Source organism: Amblyomma mixtum, chromosome 1 (genome assembly GCF_055824585.1).
Source record: "Amblyomma mixtum isolate Tamu chromosome 1, ASM5582458v1, whole genome shotgun sequence".
In the NCBI taxonomy this organism is placed as follows: domain Eukaryota; kingdom Metazoa; phylum Arthropoda; class Arachnida; order Ixodida; family Ixodidae; genus Amblyomma; species Amblyomma mixtum.
Window position 1 is genome coordinate 316,203,629 of NC_143012.1, and position 19,556 is coordinate 316,223,184.

Genomic DNA, 19,556 nt, shown 5'->3' on the forward strand with positions numbered 1-19,556 from the left:
CGAACATTCTTTTTCGATGACGGACTAATTGATATCGGTCTTGGGCAGCGTGCATCTCGCATAGGCGACAACATATTCGTGAAATCCGCGCAACGGTCAGGTAAGCGCAGCGCCAACACCTACGCCAATAGCGTACGTGTGTATCTTTGTTGGAGCGCTAGTGTCGTAACGGCGAAGTAGGGGGGTGAAGTAAGAAGCCGACCTAACGCAACGAAAGTGCCATCACAGGGTATAGGACCATGCATAACGGCAAGGAGTTTTCGGCTTGAAGCCACGTCAGCGGTGAAATGGTGGCAGCAAAATTTTGGGTGAAGCGCTGAAAATATTAACATATGGGTCGATGAAACTCCGCAGTTAATTCTTTGATCGTACACAGACGGCTTCGGAAAGCCAGCGACTGAGGGGAGTTTTGCCGGATCGCGAAGTATGCCATCTTTGTAATATATACGACGAGACCGATCATGATGAGTTGGCGAGCGCCGAAGGGGCATTTCTTCAAATTTAATTGCAGTGGTGAGGCAGGTCAACGCTTGGCGCAGGCCAGTTAGGTATGCGGAGAAGTCCGCTGAGAACACGACGTGGTGCAAAGACATGTCTTTCAGCGTATACGCCACGCAAGACGTTCTCTATCATTCGTTCAAATGCTGGGGGTGCATTGCAAAGCCCAAACTGTATCACGTGAAATTCATACGTATAATCCGTGAGCCGTGAAGAGATCTGTTTTTTTCACACTCGCATTCGGCCATGGGAATCTGCCAATAGCCAGAGCGCAGATCGAGGGAGGCAAATAATTTCGCACCCTTTACGCAATCAAGGGAGTCATCCGTACGTGGCAAAGAATAGACGTCTTTCAGGATTATTGCGTTCAAGCGGCGGTAATCCACGAAAAATCTAATCGAGTTGTCTTTCTTTCGAACCAGCATGGCCGGTAAAGACCATGGGCTATTCTACGGCTGTATAATCCTGCGCTTGAACATGTCTTCTACTTGCTCGGCGATGACGCGACGCTCCGTTGGTCGCTGTCGCAGGTGTGGATGGGAGCCACTATCGATGCTATGGTTGACAATTGAAGCACGAGCTGGCGGATATCGGCACCCATCAAAAGACGAAAGAAACTGGCGCAAAAGGTCGTACAGCTAGTCACGGCACGTGGAATTGAGATTTTGTTCGATGGCGCGCGTGATACACTCTACCTGTATCAGACGGTGGCTGCCTGGTGACAGGGGCCGGGAGAGAGAGCGTGAAGTGTCGGAGGAGGAACGGTGTCGCGTTCGTCGGACACTTTTAGGAGTTCAGTCGGTGCGAAGTACCCAAGGTATTCTGGTATTCAAAGGTGCACTGAAGAAGAATCTGAACTCGTCTTTTTGCCGCGGGAACTCGATCTGCACGTTCCCAGCATCCTTAGAAATTTCGATTTCTTGCCCTGTGCGGCCGATTTCCCTAACTAAATCGGATTAGCGTCCGGCTGCCGCCTTTTTTTTTTTTTTAGTTCCCCGCTTACGGTGGGAGGAGTCGATCAACGCATGGAGTGCCCTTCAGGCAGTCGCGTCGCGAATTTGCTTTCGCTTTTATTTTGTTTCTTTTAGGTTTCCGTGAATACATAGGTCTAGTCAGAGACAACATAGCTGCAAATTAGGCCCACTGAAATAAAAATACGCGTGGACTCTTTGATTTCGCCGATCACTACGTATCACTCCGCCGATGGCACAGCGGCAAGCCTCCACGGGACTGGGTGAAAGGTTGGTCGACTCCTCCCACCGTTTGCGGGGAATTAAAAAAAGAAAAGGCGGGAGCCCGACGTTAATCCGATTTATAAATTAGGAAAATCGGCCGCACAGGGCAATAATTCGAAGTTTCCAAGAACGCTCGGAACGTGTAGATCGAGTTCCAGCGGTAAAAATATGAGTTCAGATTCCTCTTCAGTGCACCTTTAAGGAGCCTAACAGTAATAGTTAAAAAGTTATAACTATTTAGTATTAGTTTACCAGTCTGCTAGTTAGCACGTCTTACATGTATTCTGATGTACTAAACCGCTGACAATGCTATGCCGAAAAAAGCGCTCTTCTAACTAAAAAAAAAAAAATAGACCTATTTTTAAGTATTGCGTATTTTTAAGCCCTTAGAAAAAAAAAACTAACGAAAACAAAACACACGCATGCCGAGAAGTGCGGCGGTCTATGTTTAGACCAACGTAACGTTGGTTTAGACCTACGTTACTGCTGTTGTGTGCGCAAAGCAAATCAATGCGAAACAACTTAGTGCAGGAGATGCATTTCCATGCGGCCGCCGCGGTGGCTCAGTGGTTATGGCGCTCGGCTGCTGACCCGAAAGACGCGGGTTCGATCCCGGCCGCGGCGGTTGAATTTCTTTGGAGGAGAAATTCTAGAGGCCCGTGTACTGTGCCATGTCAGTGCACGTTAAGGAACCCCAGGGGGTCGAAATTTCTGGAGCACTCCACTACGGCGTCTCTCATAGCCTGAGTCGCCAACCATAAAACCAACCATTTCCATGCGAGCAGGCAACGCTAGCAACGCTCAGCGCCGATACCGCCGACGCGCGTATTACCTTCGATGCGGTTGCACGCCGCCACCCTCGTCCAACATCGAGCATGCGCAAACAGCAATAGGTGTGGAAGGGCTGTCTAAGCAACCCGAGCGGATTTTGTAGCGTCGCATTTGACGTGGTCGGGGTGAAGCTGGAGCTGCTCACGCGTGACCTGCTCTGTCTGCTCGACGTTCTGCCGACTCTGGATGTGCCGCGTACGTTTGTAAACGCAGTTAGACTTTCGTGTCGTGAAAGCCTTGACGCCTAAAGGAATGTCCAAGCTGCAGGCAACAGTCTTCCTTTTCGACGTGGACGGAACACTGACGAAGACCCGGCAAGTGATCACAAATGTCTGAGTTCTTGTGAAGGCTAAAACATGACGTCGCGGTCCCGTGCTTATCGGAGGCTCGGATCTGGATAAGATAGAAGAGCAAATCGGTGGTTCCCTAGCAGTAGCTGGATTTGACTACGTGTTTTCTGAGAACGGTCTGGTCGTTCACAAGGCAGGTAAGCTGATTAGTCAGCAAAGCCTGTTGAATTTTATAGGCGAAGAGAAAGTGCAGAAGATCATAAACTTTTGTCTTCGCTCTAAGTGGCTGACTTGACTCTTCCTCTGGGAGCGTAGAAAATTTGTCGAGTTTCGTTCCGCCATGCTCCACGTGTCACCAATTGGTCGCAACTGCAGCCTCAGCGAAGGCAATGCCTTTGAGGACTACGACAAAAAGTACGGCGTCAGGTCAGCCTTTGTAAAGGCCCTGCGCGACAACTTCGCCGGCTAAAACTTGCAGTGCACCATTGGAGGACAGATCAGCTTCGATGTTTTCCCACGAGGGTGGGACAAGACGCACTGCCTCGATCAACTTCTTAGAGATGGGTACAAGAGAATGCACTTCTTTGGGGACAGAATAGCTGAGGACGGAAACGATTATGAAATTTTCCACGACCCTATAGAACAGTGGGGCATTCTGTGAAATCACCTCAAGAAACCATTGTGGAAGCACAAAAAGCATTGTCTTCTCTGAATAGGTCGCATTAGGCGGCTAAACTTTGCGCCCAAAAGAGTGAAAAAGAGGAGAACTATCCTTGCCTCTAAGTGAAGTGTCCTTGTTGACTTGTTTTACGCTTTTAGCAGAACTTTCTCTCATCAGTGGCTTAGCAGCTTCCACTGCTGCTACTTAAACTGGATGAATGCTGTAGAAACGGAAGTTTATGAATTTTGCTTTATACGGTTGCTTTTCAGTTTTTGTGGCAATTGTTCGTTCGGAGCGTTGTAGTATATTTCATACTCAGAATGGAACAGCGCAGAAAAGACCCGGATGAAGAAACAAACTCGACGACACCAGCGCTCGTGTCGTCGTGTTCTTTTCTTCGCCTCTACCAGCAAGCCTGTTTATCAGTCTTAACATATTTTGTAAGCAGCATCTTGCTACTTTCCGGTCTAGCTTTTTTCTTCGCTACAAAACGTATATTCATAAACTACCACTAAAGTAGGTACTTGCAGAACCACTTCTACATTGCGTGTAACTCATTGAGTGCGTGGTCGATGAACACTGACTGCCCGAATGGAGGTGCGCGTTCCTCGTATGGAGGTACTATGGATGCGCAGTTCTTCCTCTACTACAGTGAAGAAGATCTAAGCACAGTTCGCCCAACTTTCTGGAGTCTCCACGCGCGCTTCTAATTTATTTTATCCGATTTTTTTTGTGTGTGTGCGATAGCACTCACACGCTCACCAACGCCGACCAAGCATCTTGTCACCGTATACGTACGTACGATCCTGTGCCGTTGCCTAGCAACCCTAGTTACGACCCGAATTTACTCGAGTTACTCGGGTAAGTTCGGAGGAGCGTCACGCCAGCTGCTCGAGAGGTTGCTCGGGAAGAGCGACATGAATCGCACAATCTCTACCGGTGGCTGTGAGAGAAACAGCTGTGCCAGTGTGTTGGTAAACCCTTACCAATTTTATAGCGACAGCTCTACTCCCGTACAAAGCTGAAGGTCATGTGGCTATGAAATTTGACCTTCAAACCAGGAGGAGTGGAGGCTTGGCTCTGACCTCATGCCACGTTACCAATTTTTATAGCGACAGCTCTACTCCCGTACAAAGCTGAAGGTCATGTGGCTATGAAATTTGACCTTCGAACCAGGAGGAGTGGAGGCTTGGCTCTGACGTCATGCCACGTTACCAATTTTTATAGCGACAGCTCTACTCCCGTACAAAGCTGAAGGTCATGTGGCTATGAAATTTGACCTGCAAACCAGGAGGAGCGGAGGCTTGGCTCTGACGTCATGCCACGTGACTCGCTGCGCCTCGCCACAGCTGCGTATGCGGAGCCTACGGCACTCTCGAAACTGCCGGAAATCGCGTGACGCTCCATTCGCTATATAAAATAGTGTGGCGTCACGAATCACCAGACAGTGTTCATTTTAAGAAAGACCCAAGCCAAACCACTGATATGTAATAAAGTTTAATCAAGGCTAAACTATGTCTAGCCATGTTTAAAAGAGCTTTCGCTCGACTTACTTAGGTTCAGTGCAAACAAGGGAAGGGGAATGAGGGGCTCATTATAAATATGACAGAAGCCAACAGCCACAGAAACCAAGGGGCACAGGGGATATTTTTTTAATTTATTTATTTTGTGGTGTTGATCAATTTAGAATATTACTGAATATGTTATCGCTTAAAGCTAATTGATTCAGTGCGTGGGAGTGGCGCACCGCCAGCACGGCGCACTGGAGAGCATGGGACTCTGGAAGACTAATAGTCACAAGCTCTTTTGTCGACCTCGGAGGCGCGTTAGAGAAGCGCGAACATTTGTGTCGGCATTGTGGTTCGAAATATCTGCAATCAAAAATACGCCTTTGAAAGCTCGTTGAGTTGGCTTTCCCGTTTTGCCTGTTTATAAATTGGTGTCGATGAGCGTGGTGCCATAGCCGAAATGACATCAATTCCTCCTCTACATAATAAAATACACAAACTGCGTCTGTATCCGTTGCATTCCGTATTCGAGAGACGCCATTGTATCATTGTGCTCCGCGGAATAGCAAACTCAACGAGCTTTCGAAAGCGTACTTTTGATGCTTGATATTTGGAACCACAATGCCAATTCAGAAAATTTAAAGACTCGGATCGCCTTAGATCTTGACAGCCTTCATTTTGCTGTATAATTTTCTGCACTAAAAGCAGAAATTAAAAATTTGATTATTCAATTTGAACTCTGAAACGTACATAATGTCCGCCTTGCTGCACAATCCACATGCGTAGACCACCCTAACGTATCTCTTATGTTTCGTCTAAAAAAAAAGTCTACAAATAAAAACGTTAGAGATCAGTGCGGCGACCCGCATCGGTAGAATGCGAAAACATTGATGCCTCCTTCACGCTCGTCGCCTCTCTTTGCTTCACTTTGGACTGTTTACCTCTCTTGTTGCCTCTTTTTCTCTCTTTTGACTATTTGCCTCTCTTTTTGCTTCTTCCAATTTTGACGTCTACTGCTATTTTCACGTCCTCGCACTATATGCACGTCCGGAGCTATTTTAGCGTCTAAATGACCTTTTGGCCTCTAACCAACCAATTACTTCAGATCGATCAAATTTGGTGTACAACGGCATTTTAACATCCTCTGTCACGTGCTTGCGTTTTTTCCTTCACGTCCTCGCACTATATCGACGTCCGATACTATTTTTGCGTCTAAGTAATATTTTTGGCTCTGATTAATTAACTGATAAATCCACATCGACTAAATTTTGACGTGCATCATCCTCACATCATTCTCTGTCACACGCAACCATTCTTTTTTTGCTTTCTCGCACATGAACGGAGAAATAGCGCCGTCACGTTTTGCAGACACGAAATCTTCAACATAGTCAAGTAATGATTTCGCAATAATAAACAGTTGTAAGTCTGCGCTCGTGGTGTCGTTTTCGTTCCTATGACTCCTGTCCTTGTCTTTTTCGCGCAGTCCTACCTTTTAATGAAATGAACCAACTAGCCCGCAAGAACGTTCTTCTACTCGAAGGATCACATTGTGGTGCAAAGATACAGATGTGACAATAGAGTCCAGAGCATGGTCACCACTGGAGACGGGAGTCAAGAACGACTCTAAGAAAGCACATGTGTCTAAATAGATGAATTCACGAGCTGCCAAGGTCCATCTTCAGCCGCGCATGACGTCTTCCTAAACCTGCATGGGAATAGCACAGAAGTCGGACTATTCCGCTGATATAGACAATCCCACATTGTCTACCGAAATTAGGGTGTGTCGAACCGCCAAGACTAGTCGCTTGTGTGGGTCATCAACCGAATACAAATGTCGTCAGCATGTGTTGTCTGCATATGTCGCCAGGGATTGTGGGACGATTTCGCTTTTCAATCTTGAAACAATGCCGTGTCTTTGATGAAATGTCCGTATTTGACATACTTACGAAGCAAATTGTTGGTTTAACCTCGATTTATATTGAGGCTCGCAGTTCCTGTAATGTAGCGGGCACCTTAGCGCCATCAGGCTCTACGCAAATAAACCTGTCCGTATTATATATCTGACGTCACTAATCCTTTGTTTACAGCTCAGGCATTGCGTTTATTTGTACCTCACCATGCAGTTTCTACTCGGCAGGCCAGCATTTCGTCTGAACCATTCGGAGTAACTCAAAAAATGTGTCATTTAATTTAGCGGTCACCGGGACGCGCTTTTCGCGATGTAAATTAAGCGCAATAAATCGAAAATTGGGCTAGCTGGAATAGAATTTTTGCAATGGATAGCGCTAACTTCGCTCGTTCTGCTAAGCGCTCGTTCTGCTCTTCATCTATCTTTCCCAGGTCATTCTGTCAAGTTAGCTGTATTTAAAATACAGCAAAAAAGAATTAAGTACACCCGCTGCTGGCAATTTTTCATCGCGTTTTCTCCGCGAACGCCACCTTTAAGCGTTTCGCGTTGTGGAAGGCCACCAATTAACCACGACGTTGTTCATTACAATAATGAACTCCTCAGCGTGCACGCAAACCCTTGCCTTTTTGTTCTCACGCACAAGCAGCGCATCGATAACCTTTCCGCTCTGTTATTGTTCTCTTGTTGCCGCACTCTCAATCCGCAGCCCCCTGTCGCCCTGTGGAATGCACCTCGCCGGAGAACATACGTAATCCTCCAAGTAATACATACACATTCGCTTCCCACGGGCCCGCGTTGCACGATCAACTAGCGCGACCGGCAAGCGCGGCAGTGGAGAGGTCGCCGCCTTTATCGCGCGGCATCTCGACAGCCGTGAGGAGGTTGCAGCGGCGGAGAGATCGTCTGCCCGAGCACGCGCGGACAGACGCTTGGCGCAAAGAGGCGGCTGAGACAGCTATGGCGGGAGTTGCAGGGTTACAGAGCAGTCGCCCCCTGTGATGGCACAGGATATTCGGCGGCGGCTTGGGCCATCGCTGCACCAAGACTCCCGGCGCGATGATGCGTCAAGCAATCGCAGGTGTCGTCATTACGTCTGATCAGACGACCTCGTCTAACTCCCCCTTCCCACTTGAATCCTCTCCCAAGCGCTTTGAGCCGCACGGGGGAGAGAGAACGACGGTAGAGGAGGTGTGATTGCTACTGGCATGCGGAGAAGTAGAAATAGGAAAGGGTACCACTAGCTGCTATGGAGGGAGTTGCGCGGATAGCGCGGGTGTGTAGTACCCGTTGTACCTCACGCACTCCGAGGCATGTGCTTCGGCGACGGACGACGGAAAGCCATGCGCGCGCTGCTGCTCTCGCTGGCTCTGCTGGCGTGCGCGGTCCCGCCGCCGGCCTCAGAGGCGGCCAGCCTGACGGATCGCATCTTCGCCGGCTTCCTGAGCTTCGGCAGGGGATTCTCCAATGTCACCCAGGGCTTCGTGGTTCGAGTGCGCGGGCTGGTCAACCGGCCCGGGTCTTCGTCGTCCGCTTCCCCGGCCGGCAGTGGAGGCAAGGGCGATAGCATCAGGGACATCGACATCTTCGCCAGCGTGTGCAGTTGAGTGCAACACTGTTTGTCTTTGGACTAGGTACCTCTGAGAGCGCCGAAGTATTGCTGCGACTAATGTGAAATCAGAGCACATGGTTTTCTAACTGTTATCACGGCGTAACCATACGTGCTAGCAGCTGCATCTCGAAATAGGGAACCTGAGTGTCACATAGCACGTAGCTTTCACGACAGAGCTGTAAGTGCGGGTCTACGGATGCTGCTGTGCGACAGCATGCGGTGACTGTGAATGCAGCTTCACAGGCAACTGCAGTATTCAGACAGCACCGGTTCCTGAAACATAAGATCTTCGCCACTTGTCTGTGTGTGCTCACAACGTTCTCGTTGAGCTGTAACTCACTGGTATAGTATACCTCATGGTTTAAAAACAGCGCTACCAAGAGACGAGAGGAAACTCACTGCGCTCATTGATTTTGACACAGAACGGAGCACAATGTGCAAGAAATGAACCGTAGAAGAACGGCAGACTGGGCGGGTGCTGTTTTTAAACAATGAATAACAACCAACTCGCCCAGTCTGCCATTCTTCTGCGGTATACCTCTTCGCACCCCAGAGGGAAGTATAGGGCAGTTTCACTTCTTGAATCAGAATTCAGTGGTCCTTATCACATTTGAACTCACTGCACAAATACTCGGAGCATCTGCGTTCAAGGCGCAAGTTCTACAAGAAGTACTCTCATATTAGTACTTGCGAATGCTAAAAAACAAACAGTACAGATACGGAGAAGTTATCCGATGCGCCCCGATATGCATGCACACTCAGAGTTGTAAACTCGTGGGTTCGATGGAACGTGGCGAAATCAGGAGCGGCCAGACAGTACAATCGATAGCCGCACGGAAGGACCACGAGCAGCTCAACTTTCAAATACGACGTCTATTTAAGTGCTTGCTGTTCCCGCGAACGAAAACAGAAATAAATGCGCCACTACACAAAAACATACGTGCCATATGAGCCACTTCTCTCGTGTATGTTTGCTGTCGCGTGCTGGCGCATTTTACTGGAAAGTTTATAATGTTGGCACATAGAAATATGTCGTCAACAACACTGCCTGTTCTGCCCGTGGCTTTTGTCGCATACCCTCATTCGAACACGGCGTCCTGATTAGGTTCTTTATCTTTATTAAGAAATCTTATGAAGCTTTATAGGGCCTGATGGCACTACTTGTGAGAGAGATAGAGAGCGAAAGAAATGGCCTGGTTGGGACACCCTGTAGAACTACAGGGCTTTGTATTCTTTTTTTACACGGAGAGTATTGCATCAAGACTTGAAAGAAAGTAATTCCATATGCGGGAACAGGTTTGTGGAATGATGCCCAGCACAGAGCGACGATGTCCGAGTGCCGACGCAACGTGAAATGCTGCGCATGCACTCCGACGAAAGACCCGTTGCTGCCAGGTTTTGAGTTGTGCTTAGTCCGAATGCAAGACCGAACAACGCAGGATTTACTGCCATGCGAAGACAAGGAGGTTGCCTTGGGGTCAATCTGCACTGAGATAAAGGAAGATGCGGGAAAATAAAATATATATAGTTATCGTTGCCGACGGGTACACAGTAGGGGCGCGAAATTAGGGCTTGAGGAAAGTGACGTGGGATAGAAACGCAACTAATGCTTTACCTGAAGACCATGGCGCACGGATTCTGGAACGGAGTACGTGTAAGGAAAGCTTTAGTGAGTTTCTAGGGAGAGAGCCTTTAGTTCGCGATAGGTACATAGGTCATGCAGATGAAAGCGCTCCTTTGGGTTAGTGCCTCCCACTGAAGGCGGCATTGGCATGGCAAGAGCAAGATAAGGAAAACTGCAGGGGACGCTTGAGTTCCGCCTTAAAGGTGTGACGCATTAGCGTTAATGGATTGATGCCCGTATATGCGGAGTTGGTCATTCTCGACTTTACATTCACAGATCCCCGGGAGCCCTCGTGCACTCCTGACGCAGTGGCGCAGCGGTTACACGATGCGCCTCTGCCCTGCATTAGCAGGTGCTGCCACTGGCGGGGCTTGTGCGAACCAGGTTGCTCCCTCCAGAGCAACCTCTCAAGACCAATCATTGATTAGGTGGTCAGATTGCGCACAATCCGGAGGGCTGGTAGTGATGACGCCACAAGGTCACATGACCTAGGTGTCCCCCCAGGCTGCTTCTCCGCGGATTTTTCGTTCATAACGCCGATGAAGACACCGTATTTTCTGCAGAGCGGGAGTCTTAACGCTAGACTAATAAATATACACAGGAGAGAAAACCTTATTCGTATTAGCGAGATGATGGTAGCTCACCTTAAAACTTGGCATCTGGTGGTAAATGTCTTCCGAATACAAAAGGTTTCCTCGAGATGATTTGCTTGAAAGCTGAATAAATGGAGCTTTCCGAGGTCGTTGCCACTCTAAATCATCTTAAAGGAATTTTTTTGCGATCCCTTGATTAGAAGCAACATCGTCGTCGGTTTAGTCTAAATTTGTTAGGCTTATGGGATTTCGCTTGGCGGACGGAACGTGAAAAGTTTGGATTTTTCAGGTCTTAGCGGCTCGAACCGGCGGCTCCTAATCAAGTGCCTTGATGAAAACAACGAAAACCTGGTGAGTACTTCATGCCAATAGATGAAAAAAAAAATGTCACAAATGAATAGTGCAATTTGCTTATCTTTATCGCAGTGAAATTAAATCGAAGGGAGATAAAATTATGTTTTCGAATATGGCACTATGCATATTAGTGAAAATTAAAAATTTGCTCTGTTGTGCTTGAAGGCCAACTCCGGAGGTTTTTTGAACGTTTTGAGTTGATAATCACAACACACTCCTCAGAGTTCCCCGCACTCCGACACAAAAGAAACAAACAAAACAAAAACGTTTTGCAAAATCCCAAATAGAAGTTTAAAAACAAGCTGGGTTTCGACCAAACGGTGAAATCAAGTCAGACTCTCCTATGACGTCACGAATATTTCATAAAACCTGTCGTCTGCGTGTTGACTGGCCAAACTAGCAACTGTAAGGTAGAGCTTGGGTCACTATTTGTCTGAAATAAATAAAAGAAGGCTCAAATTTTTGTCCCTCAGCAAACACAGAGCGAACATCGACGGCCATGCGTTCAGTGACGTCACACGCTCAAGGTTGCCTGCAGAAATCTTTCCTACTGAGGCCACGAAATGGCAAATTTAAAAATTCATTTCCGCACCAACAAAACACCGCTCCGCTGCAAAACCTATTCTATATAAGAACTGCATTTAAACCGTCAATCGCAATTTTGCACCAAGTGGAGTTGAACAAGAGATTGCGCAAATCAACAACTGCCGCTAATAAGCAGGGTCAGCATTCGTCTATATCTGTGGACTCGAGATGGCCGCTACTATCCATCTGGGAAAACCATTTTCGTCATATTTTCACGAGTCCCCGACACGTGCAAAACACACGTAGACCTATGCCATGGGTTTGAACTTGTCACCAGTGCATGACGATGCATGGACCCTGTGTGAATCATACGAGAAGAAAAAAATGTAGATATGATGGGGCGTAGCGAAGGTCGCATATGCGATGACGAGCTTCCGTTCGACAACTAACAGGATGCTTGAGCCACGCGCAAGGCACGTTCAGCGATGGAAGCCGAAACGAAGTCAAACAGCAGTCTTGACGCACTGAGCTGTCCCTTGCTCACCATGTTCAGAGTTACGCTGTCGCGCCTAAAGAATGTATGCATGCCAATCACTGATGCCAAGATGTGAAGTAAGTACTAGGAAACGAAGAAAAAAGCTCCGAAGGCCCCCCCAAACGGTGAGATTTGCCGCACCCTTTGGAATTCTTTCGGCAACTTAGCGCAGCACGTGTCAACAGGAAAGGCATGTGCGCGAGGTGTGTGTGCAATTCATTTACAAATTCGTGCGTGCAAGGGTGTGCCTCCCGTTCAGTCAGCGATGGCGGCTTGCAAAATGTCGGTGTACAGCTCGTACGGAAACAGTGTGACAGCGGTCTGCAACCGCGTTTGCTTACCGCAGCACAGACCAAGTAAAACGACAACCCTCCAAAATAAGAGGTGAGCGAGGGAGGATGGGCGTTAACGGTATCGCGCGACGGCTTGTTCTGGCGATGCGCAGCTGAAGCCCGACTGGCAGAATTGCATCGGGTCTGCCAAGATTGAAGTGCTGACTGTGGAGGACCTCTACCACTGGGCCTGCTCTAGGCTCTCCTCGGCGACGGAGGTATGTAAACCCTCACTTAACCAGTAGTGAACATTTTTTTACGAAAACCACGTGACGAAAACAAACAAACAAAAAAAAGAGATTGAGATGAAGAGATGCAGCTCGTGCCGACGCCATGTTCTATCGCATGAAGGAAGCGCATGTTCGAAATGTTTCGGCTGAAAATCCGACTTCGAATTCTGAACTTTTGTTACGTAAGTTAGGAATTAGTTTGGCCGGTGTCTTCGTGCGGCAAGTCAGGATAGCCAACGACACGTCCGCTGGGGCGATTCACTAACCGCGGTCCAACCATAGACGCACGAAGATTAATCTCAAATGTTGCGCATGTTCCCGCAATGCTGACGTTAGGCAGCGGACTAGCAATGTCCCTCTCGTTATTTTCATACGAAACAGGCAGCTTCGTGTTGTCTGCTTGCTTTCAGGCTCGACGTTTGTTTTCCGGTACACCACAGGTGTGCGCGCGCATCCCTTTGGCCAGGACGCAGGCGAGCCGCCGGGGGGAAACAGCGTGTCCAGCCGACCCGAGCAAATAGACGTTTCGTCACTAAACAAGCGTGAGAGGGCGAGAAAGAATGAGGAAAGGGAGCGAATCGTCGAACGCCGCAGAGGGTCGTGTTTTCCGCGACGGGTGGCATACAAACACAGCGGCGGTTTCTTTGGCGAGTGAGATCACCGCGACAACAGTCCTTCTTCCGCTATACAGCGAGGAATGGTGCGTGCAGGGGATTGCCTCCCAAGGCCCTTCTTTCTTGGTGGCCGTGGTCATGAGACAGCGACGACGCCTACTGTATAATAGGCGGCGTTCCGCATGTGGGACTGTCGCTTCGGCTCCTAATTGCCTCCGGAGTCGGGCGCCGCACAGCGCTATAGCGATGATCGTTAGTGGGCGTGGAATGGAGGATGGGGTGCATGGTGTGGTAGCGCTTAGCGTTGGCGTCGGAATAAGGCACGAGACGCCTTTTTTTTCTCTTTCTTTATTTTCTTCATTGCGCAACGGTCGAGTGCTGCGGCAGCTGTCCAGTGTACGGTGCTATGTTGCTGCATGATACAAGGTCACGAGCGCTGCAGGGCAGCCGCTTTTCGATATGGGCTGAATTCTGTGACGGCAATGAGTGTACATCGATATGTCTGGCGCGTGCGGTGTTTCCTATAGTCTACTGTGGTCATAGCCACCACGGCGTCTCTATGAGTAACCCAAGCGCCTTTTCACCTTAAAGTAGAGCAGTGTATTCGCTCGATGGACGCCATGTTCACTCTGTGCGAATACGGCGAGTTCAGCCACGAAATGGCATGACTTACAAGTAGGCTTACAAGTAGACTTTCCGTTGTTTATTTCTGAGAAAAATCGGCAGATTTGTTTCGCTGTTATTTCCTTTTGGAAGGCCATTGTTTTTCGGCTGGTTGTAACATACAAAGCTCTAGAAGCGGTCGTTATCAGAAAAATAATTCGCACAGCTTACAAACGAGGTGATAGAAGCTTCACCTATATTGCGTGAGCGCGTCTGAAACCCCACAAAATTGTGCAAGACCCAAAAAGGGCTTGTGGGCGATGTAAACAACTGGGCCATTTAAGTGGTTTACAGCAGCCTGAAAACTTAAGCTAAAGAGCATTTTGAGATAAACAGCGTGAACATGGACAGGTAAAAGAGAAAGACACACAGGGACGGGCGCTGTATGCTTCCGCCAGTCTATGCTGGACATGACAGTATCCGTGGCCGGTCACTAGCACGAATGTCGCCTTTTTTTTCCCTTTCCTGCTGCAGCGACCGCTTTTGTGTGCCTACATTTTGCACCTGTCTAAGTTCGCGATGTTGATCTTGAATAGCATACCAACTCGCCGAAGCTTCTCTCGCCGAACTCGCCCGAGCGACTCGCTCAACGTCCGGTTTAATTTCTATCAGTCAGTGAGCGTGCGTGCGGTTCTGACGAGAGGCTTGACATATCAGTTTTGGCTCTTGTGTTGGCTCAGTTAACTCCCAGACATATGAGAAGAGACCGGTCGGAAGCGTGGTATCGCTTTTGAGATAGCCGCTTCTTCGAATCGCACGCCGTTGCCTGAAGTGAGAGCGGACATATTTCAGTGGAATTCTACGTGTTCCGCATGTTCGCATTGCCACGGCCAACCATAGCTGGTGTAATCGCAGCCGAAGCTGCACTTGCAAGTCCGAAACGTCATTAGGCGCACGCGGTCAAAGAATTACGCGAGTGTGCCAAAATGTTGAGATATATCAAGCCATCGTATACGCTGGTTTAAAACACTGCAGTACTTATCCTGTTTCTTTTTGCCTGTGCACTTGCTCGGTTGCGCGGTTGCTATATGCATTGTGCGAGGCGTCACTGACTAGTCCGTGTGTCAGCGCTAGCCACTGTATAGTGTTTGAGGACGCACACTAGCCCGAATATGTCACTTTAATAGGGCGAAAGCACTATTCCGATGGGTAAACATTGAGCAAGACCTTGCGATGTTTGTATGCTTGCGGTGTTTGTGGGTTTGCGCCAAATTAAATAAAAAATTCGCTGTGGCTTATCTTGGTTAAGCCCGGTAATTGCGAAAGCAATATCCGTACCTACGCCATGGTTCAGCTGGTAGTGTAGCTGGTGGTGGTGCTTGTGGTTAGACTTGTGGCGATGCATCTGTTATACAATCCAATGCAATGCAATGCCATGTAATGTAATGTAATCTATTCTAATCCAGTCCAGTCAGGCCGCCGTTCATGTGCACCGCCGTCGCACACGGACGGCGCGAGATCGCGAAGCAATGTTAAGCCGCTGGTGGTTGGCACAGCTACTGCTTTCTAGCGACGTGAGTCGAGCCTAATCTCTTCAGCGTAACGCCACAATCGCGCTCCTAGCGGAGAGCGCAGGAGTTAGGCGGCGGTGGTGGCACCGCCGCGGCTTGCGACGGCGCGAGTCGGTCGCCCTTCTCTTCGGCGTGATGTCACACATGACGTCATACAGAGGTCAACTAAAGGTCAATGGTGGCACCGCCGCGCCACGGCAAAGGCTGAAAGTGCAAGTAGTAAAGCTTTCGCTTCAATAAATAAATTAAATAACTATCCGAGACTGGGATTCGAGCCCGCGCCGGCGCGAACAGATCAGCTTAGCTGGCCACCGCGCGAGAGCACTAGGCTATCTCCGCAGCTGAAAACACCTCGTGGTAAAATGCAACACACTCTTGCGCTGTGCACTGCACGTCGTCTACTTCATCAGATAGTATCAAACTAATATTCCCGCTGTGATACGTGTCGGCAGTGACCGAAAGATGTGCGCTGTATGCGTTGACGTGGACAACGCTGTGACGACACAAGCAATGCCCTAGAGCAATACGGTAGGCGTTGACAAAATTGCTGCGGAAACGCAGCACTGGAGCTTAGGCCGCCGTCGTACATTGAGTAAATTGGCATTTACAATGAAAAAGATGAAGACGTGGCTCCCTGGGTCTGTGGACACCTCAATCACGCTTTCAGGTACGTGGCGGTGGTATACACCTGCAGAAAAACTGTACTTTCGCAAAATATTTCGGGCTTAGCAATGATAAACCGTCAGCAATTTTTTTTCCTCTACCGCAATGTTAACTCACGTATGACGAGGCGACATGGTTACTTTCTCAACAAAAACGTGTGCAGCCAGATCAGCTCACGCTGTAAGCTTTACTGAACTTTAAACCCGAAAGACGCGGGTTCGACCCCGGCCGCGGCGGTCGAATTTCGATGGAGGCGAAATTCTAGAGGCCCGTGTGCTGTGCGATGTCAGTGCACGTTAAAGAACCCCAGGTGGTCGAAATTTCTGGAGCCCTTCACTACGGCGTCTCTCATAGCCTGAGTCGCTTTAGGACGTTAAACCCCATAAACCAAACCTTTACTGAACTTTAAGCACTCGCTAAATGAACGTGCTATTTCTCTGTGCGAGCCCGAGTTTTATTTCGCGCAGATTAAGGACACACGGCAGGCTCAATACTTCCTATGCATTTTGAGGCAGATTTAAGCTTTCTGAGAAACTAGTGCAAATAGCTCATTCGGGTTTATTTACCCTTTTAAGTGAACTAGAAGCATTGTTTGAGAGAAAATATTCAAATTTTAAACTTTTTTCCCCAGGACTATACCGTTCATGTAGCTTTTTTTCGATTAATATTCTTCTGAATTTAATGTATAAAAAATCAGCCTTTTATTTTTTTCTAATAATGATACAATGTAATGATATTCGACATTTAAAAATTTTCAAGGTTAAATACAATAATTATTTGATTTTTTGTGCGAAACAGCGTACACTGAAGCATCTGATTGGCAGCCACAAGCGATGTAGTCAGTATCAGCGTGAGTTTGACGCTTCCCGATAAGGCAATTTACGTTGGTCACCTTCTTTGTGATCTGTTCTGCATCTGTACGAGTCAAGTATGGCATATATATTATATATGCCATATAGCCGCAGCGAAAATGCATTGAAATCGGGTTTGAATTTGCAGATTTCCAAAGGTTTCGCTCTATCCGCCGTGTCATAATATTTTATAATAAGGGAGTAATTGCTCATCAACCCAAGCGCAGCCATACGGCTACAAAGGAAAGCTGTACTGCTTTCTCAGAAACTTCACAGTTTTCGCAATATTTTGCTCAGCTGTAGTGAGAATTTGTTGGAGTGCGATTTTGTGCACCCCAAGGTATTGCAAAATGCCGTCCATAGAATGCATAGGGCCGACACCTTGAACGGAAGGTATGCACATTCAATTTTCCACCACGGTCGCTGTTGCCCGAAGTCTTCACAAGCGTAGTTGTCAGGCGCATTGGAAGCTTTGTTGACATTCTCACATCTGCGTATACATGGTCTCGCAGGCTACGTTTGGCCTAATTTTGGGCATTAAGCCCTATGATCCAAAAAACCGCCAGAAGCGCCATTTTGAACGTGCGAGTATTCTTGGCTCGACACCTATTTGTGGACAGCAGGGATGGTGTCCGCACGAGAAATTTGTCATTGTCTTCGTAATTATTCGTGAAGGCTACTTTTGTTCAGGTAGAGTATAAATAACTGCCATAGTCTGCGTTGTGCCATTAGGGAGTTTTAGAACAAAATAGGAGAATAGCGGGTACAAATGCGCATGCGCACTGCTGCCTCGCTATTCCTCTATGGCCCTAACCGATAGGGTCGCCGTATTCTAAGAAATGGGTTAGAAACAAACTGACGCAGTTGATTTGACTTTTTATACCGCACATGTGTTTAAACGTTATCGCAGATATTCTTGACACTTACCCAGACTCCGTGACTTATTTTCCAATGTCTTTTTTTTTTTGTCGTATCTGCAGCTGCAAGAATTCCGAAACACGTCCCAGTGCTTGTTGGATGGAATTGAAAAATCTGACATTGCAGCAGGCATCAGAGTGAGTATACTTGACGCATTGTTATCGCAAGCTATTGTCTGCCCTAATTCAATATTTGCTAAAAAGTTGGTTGTTCACCAGCTACAAGTAAGCGCTGCACACGCATTTTTCCGTCATGCCCTTCTTCGGCAAATTTCTAAATAACTTAATTAGAGCTCCATAACTCCTGCAGATATCCACGTTAGCGAATAATGCGGTATAAAAACAGGCCTCGGAAAGTATATTAAAAAAGCAATGCACAGTTTTAGCAGATAGCTTTTTGACAGCCATATGACGAGTATTACGCGGTAATCGAAAGCGGTAAAAAGAGATGCAGCGACAAACAAATAGAAACATTTATTGCTGCCTAGCATAAAACAAGTGATCGAATGAACGGAATTTCTCCGTCATATTTCGAGCACGTAGAGCTCCGACGTTCATGTCGTGAGTTTGCGTAAAATCAATGGGGTGTTGTGAACCGAAAATTCTGTAAACTTGTATTCCCGATTACGAATCCATACTCAGGATAAGAGGCTTGTAGTCTGAGGCACCGTTAAGTAACATGACGGGTTTTTAAACGCCGCAGGCTCGCGTTAACCGCCCGCTTATGTTTTATATACAATTGTATTTACTGTAATTCCCCAATACAGTCAGCAGGCTATACACGTTCAAAAGTTAAAACTTTCTGCTGGGCCAACCATACACAGATGCGGACTGAAGAGTACTATTGACCTAAAAGTCGCCAAGTAACACGCCATGCACGTGATTCTCACTATTATGAATTTTTTTAAGCTCATACTTGTGCTGAGCTTCCATTGGAACAACGTGGTTTACTTACATCAGCCGCTATCTCGATTTCGAATGATATAACTCTGGCGTTTGAGCCCTACAATGAAAATAAAATGCCCTGCATGGCGGATAATCGGGGCCTACCTTCTACAACGCATGCGCGTAGCTCAAGTCAAACCCCGCAGCGGCAAAGTAGTTCAGTGTAGACGGGCAAATAAGGACGTTGGCTTTGTTGCGAACGGCAAATGACGACGGAGCAGTTTTTTGTGTATATGTGTTAACAAAACATCTAATGTTATGAACGCGGGCGCATACCTCTTTATGCATCTATTCTACACACTGTCCTTGCACACTATGTACCGAGTGGAAGAAATGCAACGTTTTTTTTTATGCTACTAGAACTGAACGGAAATTAGCATTTTTTTTCTTCAGATATTTGGATAAACTAAGCTTCAAGCTGGTTTTGTTGGACCATGTTGAAGTTATCTTAATGTTCAACTCAATTCCTTTGCTCTTTCTTGCAGGAATGCAAGGGCAGTTCGAGACCGTTTTAGGTCACCGAGAAGAGACACAGTAGAGATTCGCTCACCAAGAGTGGGATTTTTTTTCTCTGTACTATGCTCTGGAACTCACCTTTGCGTCAAGAATTAAGAATCAATGATAGCGAAAGCAATCAAAAGTAAATTAAAAGGGTGGA

The 19,556-nt window shown here is 47.6% G+C and overlaps 1 protein-coding gene and 1 pseudogene across 2 annotated transcripts; both read left to right on the forward strand.

The window, feature by feature from the left end:
* The first annotated feature begins 2,689 nt into the window (after window positions 1–2,689).
* LOC149372554 (uncharacterized) lies at window positions 2,690–3,783 on the forward strand (annotated as a pseudogene).
* Window positions 3,784–8,160: 4,377 nt separating this feature from the next.
* On the forward strand, window positions 8,161–19,556 carry LOC149372555 (uncharacterized). 2 transcript variants are annotated; one of them, XM_089586630.1, is made up of 5 exons: window positions 8,169–8,531; window positions 11,048–11,109; window positions 12,618–12,722; window positions 18,017–18,091; window positions 19,384–19,556. In XM_089586630.1, exons 1-5 carry the CDS (start codon window positions 8,243–8,245, stop codon window positions 19,411–19,413), a joined length of 561 nt encoding a protein of 186 aa, XP_089442756.1. In that variant the 5' UTR covers window positions 8,169–8,242; the 3' UTR covers window positions 19,414–19,556. The 2 variants fall into 2 exon arrangements, with proteins under 2 accessions (XP_089442761.1, XP_089442756.1); XM_089586635.1 differs by lacking the exon at window positions 12,618–12,722 and having other exon boundaries at window positions 8,161–8,531.

Bases quoted from the DNA above. Each gene is read 5' to 3' on its own strand.
- LOC149372555 (XM_089586630.1), top strand. From the start codon at position 8,243: ATGTGCTTCGGCGACGGACGACGGAAAGCCATGCGCGCGCTGCTGCTC. The intron at 12,723-18,016 runs GTATGTAAACCC...TCGTATCTGCAG, and splicing joins GGCTCTCCTCGGCGACGGAG to CTGCAAGAATTCCGAAACAC. The intron at 18,092-19,383 runs GTGAGTATACTT...TCTTTCTTGCAG, and splicing joins ACATTGCAGCAGGCATCAGA to GAATGCAAGGGCAGTTCGAG.